The following is a 14,195-nucleotide window of genomic DNA, read 5'->3' on the forward strand; positions in this document are numbered from 1 at the left end:
TTTTTTTTTAAAAAGACAGAATCTAGGATTGTATATATCTTTTAATGATACCGTAAATAAGTTAGAGATGCATAAAGAAGCTTTTGGAATTCAATTCAGCCAGTAGTTGCCCAAACCTGATGTTTGTATTTCGTCCAATGTAACAAAGCAACATGTGTATGTAGTCCTGCTTTTCCCATGGGATGCTCTGAATGTTTTTGTCTGTGTGCACACTGAACAACACAGAATAGGCTGCATATGCTCAACAATGGATAATGAATGGGGGGAGGGGTTGAAATCAAGAAGTTGGTACCAGAGCCATGGTGGCGCAGTGGTTAGAATGCAGTATTGCAGGCCAATTCTGCCTACTTACATCAGTTCGATCCTGACCAGCTCAGCCTTCCACCTTTCCAAGGTCGATAAAATAAAGACCCAGATTGCTGGGGGCAATATACTGACTCTGTAAACTGCTTAGAGAGGGCTATAAAGCACGGTGAAATGTAAGTCTAAGTGCTATTGCTGGCATTCCAAGTGGCCAGCCCACTGCTTCTCCCATAGGCAATGCATGAAGGATTTCATCTCAGTCCCCAGTTGATTCTGGCTTATTTTCAATCTTCCTTATGCCAGCTCCCCCCACCATTTCAAATTTGGTTCTGTTCTGTACAGTTTTTCAAGAGCTATTATATGGAAACGGATAGAATCTCAACTTTGTCTAATTTATTTTCAATTTCAGTAGAGTTTAAAGAATAAACGCTGTTGCTGGGCAACCTTCTATCAAATGAATTTTACTGTTTCCCTACCTTCTAATCATTTTAACTGCATCTGATAGAAATGACAAGGGTAGATACTAAAAACAACCGTGGATTCCCATATCATATTAAGGCACAATCTGTTGAATAGCCCCACAGTTAGCTATAATAGCATAATGCATTAAGGTATTAGCTGTGCTCTGAATACTGGGGCAAAGTGATACAATTGAACCTCCTTCACAGTTTTGAAATTTGAATTCCACACCCACACCTCAAAGTTAAAAACAACCAGAACTGAGGAGACACAAATGAGCTAAGCTTAAAAGAAAATGTCAGGTAGCATGATGAGAAGTGTAAAACTTTACGTTGATGCAAATAAACAAAAGCTACTGTGTTTCTCATTAAAAAAGGCTGGGTCTTTGGAGTGCCGCCGCCATTTGGAGCACCGCCATCATGTTTGGAGCTGCCACTTCCGCGTTTGGAGCTGCCGCCATGTTTGGAGTGGCGGTGGCGCTCCAAATGGTGGTGGTGCTCCAACAGCAGCAGTGCTCTAAACGCGGAAGCGGCAGCTCCAAACGCGGCAGCAGCTCCAAATGCGGACATGGCAACTCCAAATAGCGGCAGTACTCCAAACAGCGGTGGGGTTCCAAATGCGGAAGCGGCAGCTCCAAACATGGCGGCAGCTCTAAATGTGGAAGCAGCAGCTCCAAACAGCAGCAGTGCTCCAAACAGCAGTGGTGCTCCAAATGTGGAAGTGGCAGCTCCAAACGCGGCGGTGGAATGGGCAGAAGGGAAATCAACAGCGGCGGGCGCTGAAGGTCTTGGGTCTGCCGCAAAGGTGCTTGGCAGGAGTAGGGAGCTCTCTGCGCTCTGCCACGATCACCCATTAGGAGCAGCTGGTGGTGAGGAATTGCTGCCCGTGGGGCGCTCCTAACGGCAAGTCCCCCCACCCTTCCCCCCATTTTGCATGTTTTCAAATAGGCCTAAATTTGGGGGGAGGGGCTTAATTTCATTTTATGCCTAGAAAACAGGTTGGGTCTTCCTATTGGGGGAGGTCGTATTGTTGGAGAAACACGGTAAGAAAAGCACAGGAAAAGGAAGCACTAAGAGTTTGTAAGATTTTTGTCCTACCTTCACATCGATGTGCTTTTATTACAGTCAGGTAAAGTGAAATTTCTCATCCCACCTGGTTTCAGGTTAGCAATCCACCTAAAAAACAGGTGGAACTTCAGTTACACATTGGAGCAGCCATCTTGCCTTTTTGAACAAACCCTGAAGATATCTTGATAATCAGCCACAGGTAGGTCAACAACTAGCTACTTAACTCTGAGCAGTTACTATTAGACAATATGGACCAGAAGTCTCCAATACAGCAAGTGATTGCTCCCCATTTCGTCAAGCTGTAATAGCACTGGTCATAAAGACCATAATATGTAGCAGTCAGGAAGAAAATTAAGCACACAATCCAAAGGAAGTTGATCTTGTCCTGTCTAAACTTCCTACAGAGCAAAGAATGAGTCACAGAGATCAGCTGAATGCACACACAATTATTAATCAAAAAAGAGAATGTTTCATTCAATGAAGGAGCTAAGACAGCAATTCTTATGACATTTTGGCCTTTTGTCATCGTTTTTCCACTGACAGGCTTCATTTTATTGAAAACCTGAAGACTGATAAAAGGTATTTTATTATTTTAAATGGACCAAGTCAGCCATCTGGTTCATTTCCAAAGGATATTGATAAGCTTTTGAAAATCTTGTTATACAATCATAAGCACAGATGATGTGCAAGTCCAACAAAAATATCTTCGTTATTCTCCAACTTTAGGCAAATTCTTTTCCCAGGTATTTGGGAAATTGATATTTTCCAATTATGGACAAAGCAAATCAGTGAGTGATTGGTATACATGGCTGGCTTCCCTTAAAAAGTGGTATTGTGAGTAATGAAATGCCCACTGCACAGGACACACTGGCTCAGAATCTCGATCAGCCAAGTCAAAATTGCTAATCCGAGACTCTGCTGAAGCTACAACAATGATTGAAGTGTACAATATAGTGGTGTCCAAGGTAAAGAGTAACAACCAAACACTATATATTTTCATGAGGTTCCTCACTGCTCTAATGATGCTACACCAGTTCTTCCAAATATGTAAATACTCTCTGGAGTTATGGAATGATTTTATCTTTCACAGGGTATTAAAAAATGGCTTTATATATGGTCTCTTAGCCCAAGTGTAAGGTTTTGTATGTAGGTGCAAGAAAATGACCTCACAGGTTTCTAAGGCCGATTCATTTCCACTTTAGAGATATCCATAAGGTGCCAAAGAGGTCATTCATCTTGGAAAGAAGAACAGAGTTAACAGAAGTTAGAGTTCTGAAATGTTGAATAAAGAAATCCCACCCTTTCTTTCTTTTTTTTTTTTTATATATAAATTTTTATTATTTTTTTAACATAAAAAACACAACAACAAAGCATAAAAGTATCAGCTCCCCCATATTTTTGTACACACCGTAAGTCGGTTGGTCCATCGGTTTTGTGCATTCACCTCATAGTCACAATTACAGTTACTTTATATAATACTCTTATCAATACAAATTTATAAATCCTAGTATCTCTATTAAAGAAAAAAAAGAAAAAATTTGACTAAACTTTTATTCGGTCATGCCTTTATGAGATAACTATATTTTAAATATTTTATTCTAAAACAAATCTTATACTCATACCAATTCTATCCCAAATATGAAAAAGAAAGAAACAAAGAAAGCTATTATATAAATATAGTATCAAAAACCAATAAAAGGAAAGGAAAATAAAGTCATTATTATTCCTTATTATCTAACTTTTATATTTTAATATTTCATCATTCAACCATTGATAGAAAAGATCCCAAACTAAATAAAATTGTTTATCTTCTTGCTCTCTAATTTCAAAAGTCAATCTACTCATCTCAGCACATTCCAAAATTTTCTTTACAACTTCTTCTTGCAATGGAATTTTCTCATTTTTCCAATTTTTGCAAATACAATCCTAGCAGCAGTCAATACATTTACAATCAAATATTTCAACTCTTTACTATAAGTATCTGGTAGTATTCCCAACAGAAAAAACTCCGGTTTCAAGTCTATATGCTTCTTTGTCATTTTTTCCAGCCACATGTGGATTTTAGTCCAATATTTTCTAGCATCCTCACAAGTCCACCACATGTGATAGTATGAACCAGGTTTCTGATGACATTTCCAGCATTTTTCGGATTTGTTCTTAAACATTCTTGCTATCCTTGTCGGGGAAAATGCCACCTGTAAAACATCTTATACAAGTTTTCTTTATAGGCTGTAGACATTGTCATTTTATAATTTTGCACCATAATTTCTGCCATTTCTCTAAATCAATCCCATATCCAAAATTCCTCCCCCACGCTAAATCATAGTTTCTTTAACTTGTTCTTCCTCAAGCTTAATTTGCAATAAATAACCATACAATTTTTAATCACCTTTTCATCAGTACCCATCAAAATCTTATCCAAGTCAGTTTGCTTATCATAAAATCCCTCTGCTTTGGAATCCTCATGGTACTTTGAATATATTTGCAAATATGAAAACCAATTCATCCAGTATACCTTGTTCTTCCAATTTTGCATCGATTTAAGTTCACCCTTTTCATCTAATAATTCCCCATAGTTAACTGTTTGTTCCTTTTTATAGATTATAGGATAAGAAAACGCTTCTATCATCGATAACCAAACTGGAATTTTCAAATAACACTGTTTTTTTATCTTCTCCCAATTCAACCACAGAGACTCCCTGTATATAATGCCTTCTAAAATACCCCTGTGTTTTAGTTCCTTGTACCATAAAAAGCATGCCAGCCCAACAACAAATCATGACCTTCTAATGTCAACAATCTGGTTTTCCTTAATGTTATCCATTCTTTAACCCACGCAAGTTTGCAGCTTGGTAGTACAACTCCCAATTAGGCAGTCCAAACCCTCCTCTAAATCTAGCATCCTGTAAAAGCTTTAACTTTATTCTTGCTTTCTTACCTTGCCCATATACTTCAAAACAATTTTATTTAAATCCTCAAAATATTCTTTTCCAAGCCTAATTGGTATTGTTTGAAACAAAAATAAGACTCTGGGTAAAATGTTCATCTTAATTGTTGAAATCCTTCCTATTAATGACAATTGTAAGTTCTCCCATTTTTTCAAGTCTTGAGCTATCTGTTGTTTAAGTTTAATATAATTATTCTCCTTCAATGTACTACATCTTGATGTCAAATATATCCCCAGATACTTAACCTTGTTTGTGACTTGAATTTTTAACAGTTCTGCCAACTCTTCCCTTTGTTTCAGCAACATATTCTTTGACAAAATCTTTGTTTTATCTCTATTTATTTTCAAACCAGCCACCTCCCCATAGACCTCTATCTTTTCCAACAGTTTCGAGGCTATTTCTATAGGGTCTTCAAGATAAAGACTAGGTCATCTGCAAAGGCTTGTAGTTTAAATTCTTCCTTTTTAATTTTCATTCCTTTTATAGTTTTATCTTCTCTGATATTTCTATTCAACACTTCCAAAGTCAATACAAATATCAAGGAGAAAGAGGACAACCTTGTCTTGTGCCTTTTCTTATATTAATAGGATCTGTAAATTCTCCCTCCATCATTACCTTAGCTGTTTGTTCATTATAAATTGCTTCTATTGCCTGAATAAATCTTCTAGCAAAGCCCATCTGTTCCATTAAAAGTAACATAAATCTCCAATTCACGTTATCAAATGCCTTTTGAGCATCTAAAAATATCAAAGCCATTTGCTTTTCAGGATGTGCCTCATAGTATTCCAGGGTGTCCAGAATTACTCTCATATTGTCTCTGATTTGTCGCTTTGGCAAAAACCCATTTTGGTCTGAGTGGATAAAGTTATTCAAGTACTTTTTAAGTCTTTCTGCTAATATTGAAGCAAAAATTTTATAATCTGCATTTAGTAAAAAAATCGGTCTATAATTCTTGATTTGCAGTAGGTCCGCCTCCTCTTTTGGAATAAGTGTAATGTAAGCCTCTGACCATGTTTTTAGGTATCATCTTTTTAACATAACTTCATTCATAACTTCTAACAGTGGAATACACAGTGATTCTTGAAAGATTTTATAAAATTCTACAGGAAACCCGTCTGGACCTGGTGCCTTTCCATTATTTTGTTTCTTAAGTGCTTGACTTAACTCCATCATTGTTATATTACTTTCTAGCATTTCTTCAATCTCTTTAGGTATCTTAGATAGATTTGCATTCTGTAGGTATTGTTTAACTTTCTCCTCGTCAATGTCTTCTTTCTTATACAAATGCTTATAAAAATCATAAATAATCTCTTTTTTTTTTTTCTTTGCTGCCATAACAAATTTTACCTTGAGTCGATCTATTAACTGCGGTATTTTCCTCGACTCTTTCTCCTTTCTCAATTTGTATGCTAGCCATCTACCTGGTTTATTTGCATCCTCAAAATAATTCTGTTTAGCATTCCTAATTTTCTGTGCCAGTTCTTCTTTCTCTATTAAATCCATTTTATGTTTAGTTATATCCAGTTTCATTTTAACATCTTTTCTGTGTGGCATTTTCTGTAATTCTTTTTCAAGTCCCTTATATTCATCATCCAAGGCTTTAAGAGTTCGCCTTTTCCTGTTGTTCTTTTTCTTGTATAGTCTATTATCAAGCCTCTAACATAGGCCTTCATTGTGTCCCAAACATTCTGTATTGAGGTGTCTTCTTTTCTGTTCTCTTTAAAGAAGAAGGCCAATTCTTTCTCCATCCATTGTATAAATTCCTTATCCTTTAAAATAGAATTATTTAATGTCCATCTCGATCTTTTCCTTTGTCCCTTCCATTCAATTGTCAATGGGTTATGGTCAGCCCAAGTACTTGTTTCAATATTTACTTCTTGAATACTAGACATTAAATCTGTTGAGATCCAAATCATATCCAGTCTGGACCATGATAAATGCCTATTTGAATAGAACGTAAATTGCTTAGATTTATCATTTCTTTCTCTCCATATGTCTTTTAAAGTTAATTCATCTATCATTTTAAAAAGGATTTAGGAAGAGTTTTCCTGTTATGCTTTACTGTTGTTGCAATATAGTCAAGTCTATTATCCACAATTCCATTAAAGTCTCCCATCATAATTACATTAACATAGTCAAGTTCGGCAGTCTTAGTATGTAATTTTCTATAGAATTCTTCCTGTTTATCATTCGTTGCATAAATTGCAATCAAAAGTATCTTTCTATTATTGTCCATTATTTCTACCATTAATATTCTCCCATCATCATCTGTATAAATCATTTTTGCTGGAATGGCCTCTTTAATATATAAAACCACCCCTCTTTTCTTGGATTGTGTCAAAGAGGTATACAATTTCCTAATTTTGGTTGTAATAACAATTGTTCATGTTGCTTTTAATATGAACTTCTTGTAAACAAATTATGTCGAACCTTAATTTCATTAATTTATGGAAAATCTTCCTTCTCTTAGCAGCTAAGTTCAGTCCATTTATATTCATTGTAATCAATTTTTTTCTTCCATAATTATGTTTTATATTTAGATTTAACCACTCTCGTGGGTCTTGCCTCACGTTGATCTTTAATATCCACTTGTCCACCTACTGCACCTTCTTCTTTTCCAACCTCCATTTGTTCCTCTTGAGATTCAATTGATGGGACCTCCTTTCCTGCTCCTCCTTCTCTGCCTCCAAAAACCTCTCGCAAAACAGTTCTGCTTTCTCAATTGAATCAATTCTATGTCTCTGTTCCTGCCACGTAAACATCAATCCTTCTGGAATCAACCACCTGTAAGACACCTCTTTTCCAATAACCTTTTAGTCAGGAATCGGTATTCTCTTCTCATCTCTCTCACTCTTCTAGGTATTTGTTTTTAAAACCAAAATTTCTTTACTTTTGTATTTCAGTGGCTTCTCTCTTGCTACTTGCAATATTTGTGTCTTCAAAGATTTTTTAATAAATCTAATATGAACTTCTCTGGGTAGGTTATTTCTCATCGCATATCTTGTAAAAACTCGATATATCTCATCAATTCCATCCATCATCTTCTCTTCTGTTATCTCGAGTGCCTCCGCCAAGATTCCTACCATTATCGCAACCAAATCTTGTCCTTTTTCTTCTTCTATATTTTGGAATCTAAGATAAAATTCTGATCTATCCAACTCCCACTTCAACATCTCACTTTTTTTCTTGTTCAATCGCTATTAATCTATTGTCGATATTTCCAATTTTCTCCTCTCTTTGTTTGCCTCCCTCTTCAACATTTTGGAGTCTCTCTTCATATTTTTCCATCATCTGTTCCATCCTACCTGTTCTTTGTTCAATAGTATCCATTTTTACCTTAAGATCTTGAATTCCTTGCATAATCATCTGGAAGGATACTCTTTCTTGTTCTTTTTCTTTCTCCTTATCTTGCTTTAACAATGTCTGAATTGAACGCTGTCCAGATGGTGGGGAGGCAGAAGCAGACATAGAGGCACCCGAAGATATAAATTTCTTACTCATTTTAAGTGGTTCCAACTCTTCAAGTTTTTCAAATTTTAGTCCACAAAAAAAAGAGAAAGAAATATGAAATTTTAATCCAAGGTAAGAAGGCCAACAATAAAAAAGCCAAAAGTGAGAGAGAAAAAGAAAAAAAGAAAAAGAAAATTCTTCAAATTCTTCCTGACCTTAGTTCAATAAAAAAGAATGAGAAAAAAAAACCATAAAAAAAAAAAAAAAAAAAAGTAACAGTAAAAATAAAAACCCAATAATAATAATAAACAAGACAAAGCCAAAAAGGAAGAAGGGAAAAAGAAAAAGAGAAAAACAAAAACAAAACAAAAACCAAGAAAAATAAGTTTCTTCAGATTCCACACCTTAGTCCAGCCAGAAAAAAAAAAAAAAAAGAAAAACCTCAATTGAAAAAAGGAAAAAGAAATAGTCCGCTAATGTACATTAAAAAAAAAAAAGGAAAAAGAGAAAACAGGATCCAAATAGACAAAAGAAAAATAAAATCAGTTAAATCAAAATAAAATATAAGTAGAAAAAGAAATTCAGAGGCTTCCTTTGCAAATAAATCAAGCTTAAAAGTCAGGACCTTGATGTTAGTGAAGGGGTTGGCAGAACTCAAAAAAAAAAAAAAAACAACAACACTGCACTCTATTTAATTATCCAAGGCTCTAATTATAACTCCCTTCTCTTTCCCACAAGCTTCAAAGCTGAGCCATGTATATCCAGAAAGACACCTGTAATAATATTCCACAAAGTGCTTTCCTCTATCTTATCAGGGGATGTCCTTGAGAAGAAGAGTCTATTTTTCTTTTTTTAAATATTTCCGAGCCTCTAGGTGGCAGTGTTACAAAGTATCATAGTTCTCACTTTCCCCCTCCTCTCTTAAGGGAAAGCCGCTTGCAATACACAAAACAAACACCGAAAAATCAAACAAAATCAAGAGAAGCCTCTAGCCCAGAAAAATAAAAATAAAAAGTCCAGAAAAAGAATAAAACATATGAATATATAGAAAAAGAAAACAGTCCAGTTATCCAATAAGTAACAATAGAGTCCGAAAGCAAAGAAAAAAAAAAAATGGATTCTCTCTTTGACGTTTCCCTAAAAACGCCGCTAAATCAATTTTGTCAAAAACAAAACAAAAATCACACAGGTTTCTTCAGATAATTAGAGTAAACTTTCCAAATTCAAAAATTAAATAAAAAAAAGAAGTTCTCACCCAACCGACAAACTCTTTCTCAAACTCTTTCCGTCTGAGTCGCCCGGCCTCAGCAGCATGGGGCTGCCTCTCCGCCGCTGGCAAGAAGAGCTTCACCCGGGCTCTCCAGGGATTTTGCGGTATCCCCGGAATCCTCAGGATATGCTCTTCACGATGGCTGTCCCTACGGGACAGCGTAGGTCCGTTGGACCGCCAGTGGCGGAGATATCGGCTGCAATCGAGGAGCTCGATTGCAGACCGTATCGCCACGGCGCAAGCTCCTCCCATCTCCCCCACCCTTTCTTTCTTTTTAACTATATTTCCTCACGAACACCTTGGAGCCCAACACCTGCAATTCAACATTTTAGCTACTCTAAAACTGACTTAAATAAAGCAGCAGATCTGCTCCAGACATCACTCTGTAATTTACAAGATGTCAGCAACTGATAAAGAATTGTAGGCATCTAGAGAACTTCTGGTCAAGAAATATAATAGTGACTTGCCAGAACGGCTTTGTGAGCATCTTATTGTAACAGAAATCTAGTGATAAAAATGAACAATAATGGAAGTTATCCAATTTCTTGTGATCGGGAGCTGTAATTTATTATCAAATTTTGCCGAAGTCTGCATTGCATGCCTGCTTGTTTTTTATCATCTCTATGGGAGACAGAGACAGCTATGGTTGTAAAGGGGCCATTCTCTAAACTTAAATCAATAAAAAGAAACCCATCTGTGAAGTTAATATCAGAAGAACATCCAAGTGGTCTGTTGGTATTCTCCATGGTGATGAATTGTCAGAAGACTTGATATTCCAATATAATCGATATATTTGTAGATTGAAATGCAACATAGAAAAATGTTTCATAGTTCCGTTGCAAGTTGCATCCATGCCCTCCATCTGCACATAAGGTAAGATAAAGGTTTCCCCTGTCTGACTCTTAAGGGGCAGTGCTCATCTTTTCTTAGCCAAGGGAGCTATTGTTGTCTGAAGATACTTCCATGGTCTTGTGGCCAGCATGACTATGTGTCAAGATACACGGAATGCTGTTACCCTCCCACCAAAATGGTACCTATTAATCTACTTGCATTTGCATGTTTTGAACTGCTAGGTGAGCAGAAGCTGGGAGGAGTAATGGGAGCTCACCCCATCATGCAGTACTTGGGTCTTGAACCCCAACTACATAAGCTCAGTGTCTTTAACCACTAAGCCATCATGCCCCTTGTCCATCTGCACACAGTCAAGAGTAAAAACAGGCCTTCTCTGTAATGCTCCCACATTCTGAGGCTCTCTGACCACAAGCCAAGCTTATCTCCTCTGTTCTGCCATCAAGAAGATGTTGAAAACCTTCCCATTTAGGCAGGCTTTTCCTACCTAAGCTATATTTGGGGGATAGTGTGTATTATTATAATTTCTTTTAATTGGGACAAGTGGAATTTCCTTTTTATGCTTTTTTTTACACACAGGGCTGATAGATACCTGAAGATCCAAACACTTGGAAAGGGGGATAAATGGAAAAAGGGTCACATTATTGAATTTTCTTGGCATCTATGACAATAGTCCTACATGTACATGAAATTTCTTTTTCCATTATCAAAAAGGTTGGTTTTTCAATCGCAATATTTTTCCAACAAACCTTTGTTTTCAAGACTGTACACTAGCAATAATATAGATAGATGCCCGCGGCTATGATGATGATGTACTTTCCATATTTTACCATATGGCAAGTCATGTGATCTACAGATGATATTAGATTTGAAGGAGCTGGAGTGAAGCCAGCTGTGGAGTCAGGCAATAAATTAAATAACATAAATCTAGCTTGCTGAGTCTGTGAACAAAAAAAGAAAAGAAAGAAGCAGGAAATGTACAAAGTTACAACATATCTTTTGTCCATTTTCTCTATCAGATAAAACTTCTTTGATCTTTTATACATTAATTTTCACCCTTGCTCCAAAGCTCTTTGAATTCTCACCAACAATATTGCATTATTTACATAGACAATTTCATGTATTATTGTACACCTCCGACTGTGATTCCCCCAAGGTTACCACAAGCATTCTTTGGGTATTTTTTCATAAATACATTAAATAGTCAAGAGGACACAAACACCATTCTTAAATTCTGACTCATTGTTGAACTGTTCTCTAAGCATTTCATTTATTCTCATTCGATCATATACTGCTCTTGGCATACTCAGCAACAAATCTTCAATTCAACATTTGTGGGGCATGGCTTGGTGGGCGTGGCATAGCTTGGTGGGCATGGCAGGGGAAGGATACTGTAAAATTTTCATTCCCTCCGCACTCCTGGGGGAAGGTTACGCAAAATCCCATTCCTTCCCCACCCCACTAACCTGCTTTCCAGCTCCGTTCTCCTGTGCAGGGCAACAAAAGAAGACCCAGCCGATCAGCTGGGAGGCTGGGAGGCAGAGAATAGATGGGGGTGGGGCCAGTCAGAGGTGGTATTGGCTGGTTCTCCAAACTACTCAAAATTTCCGCTACCAGTTCTCCAGAACTGGTCAGGACCTGCTGAATACCACCTCTGCTCTGTTACCTTTTCCCTCTTTCTCTTTATTTCACAAACACACAATATATACCTCCTTCAATTTCTTTCTTAATGTATGTTCTTTTTATTTTCCATTCATGATCATCCTTAGTAACTTGGTTATTTACCAAATAAATCTATAGATAATATCTTGGTGTTGCCTAATTGAGGCATTTGGATAACATTTATCAGAGGAGATATATAGACTTGTTATCAGCCCTAATTGGACCCATGCTGCACACAATTTTCAATGCTAATGATAAGAACAGTAGTGGTCAGTTTTGGCACATTTTGCCCCTAGAATGCCACAAACATATCAAATCTCACTTTTAACCCAACCATGTTACACAATCCTAGGCAAGCTAGAGTTTCAAATCTAATTTACAAGCCACTTGAATTTCCATTGCAGATATAAAACAATAAACTGTGCATAATATGTAGTCATGCATTATGCTCTTTGATATAACTTTACAGATTGAAAGGCAAAAGTGTAAAGTTTGAAGGTCTGGGTAGGTAATTTTAAAAATGGCAGTGTTAGTAATTTCCATTAACAAAAATGTCTGGATTCATATTCTGAATTTTTCTTCCTCTCCAGTATCACCAACTTCCACAAAGAGATAATACAGAGGCAGACACAAGATAATTCAGATTGTTCTAATCCACGTGGGCTGCTGAGAAATGTAGGAATGTAAGCAACTATTCTGTGTGTGTGTGTGTGTGTGTGTGTGTGTCTGTGTCTGTGTCTGTGTCTGTGTCTATCTGTCTGTCTGTTACCTTCATGTCTATACAGACAATTCAGATTGTTCTAATCCATGTGGGCTGCTGAGAAATGTAGGAATGTAAGCAACTATTCTCTCTCTCTCTCTCTCTCTCTCTCTCTCTCTGTGTGTGTGTCTTTCTGTGTCTGTGTCTATCTGTCTGTCTGTTACCTTCATGTCTATACAGACAATTCAGATTGTTCTAATCCATGTGGGCTGCTGAGAAATGTAGGAATGTAAGCAACTATTCTCTCTCTCTCTCACTCACTCTCTCTCTCTCTCTCTCTCTCTCTGTGTGTGTGTGTGTGTGTGTGTGTGTGTCTTTCTGTGTCTGTGTCTATCTGTCTATTACCTTCATGTCTATACAGACTATTCATATTGTTAATCCATGTGGGCCTCTGAGAAATGTCTCTCTCTCTCTCTTTCTTTCTGTGTCTGTGTCTGTGTTTATCTGTCTGTCTGTTACCTTCATGTCTATACAGTATATATGTGTATGTGCATGTATGTGTGTATGTACATACATACACACATACATACATATATACATACATATTTCAAATCTTTCCTTCAACACTACCAGCCATGAGCAAATAAAAAAGTGAGCTCATCAAATGTAGGCATTATAGCATTTTGTTTGGTTTTTATTATGATTTGGAAATGCCCTAAGTTTCACTCTACATATCAGTTAAATCAGAGATATTAAAGAAAGCCATTTCTTTGTAGACTCAAAGATGCCTGAAGAATAACTCATCATTCTGAAGGCTAGCAAGAGTGGACGCATACATTTATATACATTTACTTCTTAAAAGGTTAAGCTAGAAAATAACAACACTCCGATAATTCAGAGAGAGAAGGAGGGAAGGAGGGAGGGAGGGGGGAAGGGAGAGAGAGAGAGAGAGAGAGAGAGAGAGATTGGTCTAGCAAGATTGTTTTTTGAGAAATGGCAGCTATCACCATTGACTAAACTGTAACCCAGAGGATTTCTTTTTCCTTAAACCCATTCATACACAGGGAATGAGAGAAAACAGGATTTCCTATGCAACCTCATTGCTACCTAATAGCCTCCCTATGAAAGGTATGAAGAGCAGTTAAAATAGTTGTCAGCATAATCTGGAATCCTGCTTTAGTTGAGTTCTGGATATGCATCTTTGAAGCAGTGCATATACAGTATCTGTCTAACTGCATGGAGATGGATGAAAGAGGAGCTGTATACCCAATTCTACTTCCAAATTCAGATCAAAGCCAACTGTCAGCCCTACCAAGTAGACCAGATCAGGAAACAAGTTCGCATCAAGGTAGGATTATTTATATTGAGAGTTTGTTATGTGCCATCAAGTTGGTATTGACTCTTAGGGATCCCATGGATAGATTTTCTCCAGGACATAAAAAGAAATGCAATATATTAACCAAATAAGAAATAAATTAGATTGAAAA

The 14,195-nt window shown here is 36.8% G+C and overlaps 1 protein-coding gene across 2 annotated transcripts in view; it reads right to left on the bottom strand.

The window, feature by feature from the left end:
• The window catches only part of PXDC1 (PX domain containing 1), a 107,890-nt gene that overhangs the window by 7,277 nt on the left and 86,418 nt on the right, over window positions 1-14,195 (bottom strand). The window contains exon 5 of one of the 2 annotated variants that reach the window (XM_087930791.1): window positions 1,860-1,937. The exons of the other annotated variant lie outside the window; for it this stretch is intronic. Within the exon in view, the coding sequence (XP_087786917.1) occupies window positions 1,862-1,937 (76 nt within the window). The 3' untranslated portion in view covers window positions 1,860-1,861. The remainder of the gene's footprint in view (window positions 1-1,859; window positions 1,938-14,195) is intronic. 2 annotated transcript variants of the gene reach the window in all.

Source organism: Pseudonaja textilis, chromosome 3 (genome assembly GCF_049901715.1).
Source record: "Pseudonaja textilis isolate UNSWEBS1 chromosome 3, rPseTex1.2, whole genome shotgun sequence".
Lineage (NCBI taxonomy): Eukaryota > Metazoa > Chordata > Lepidosauria > Squamata > Elapidae > Pseudonaja > Pseudonaja textilis.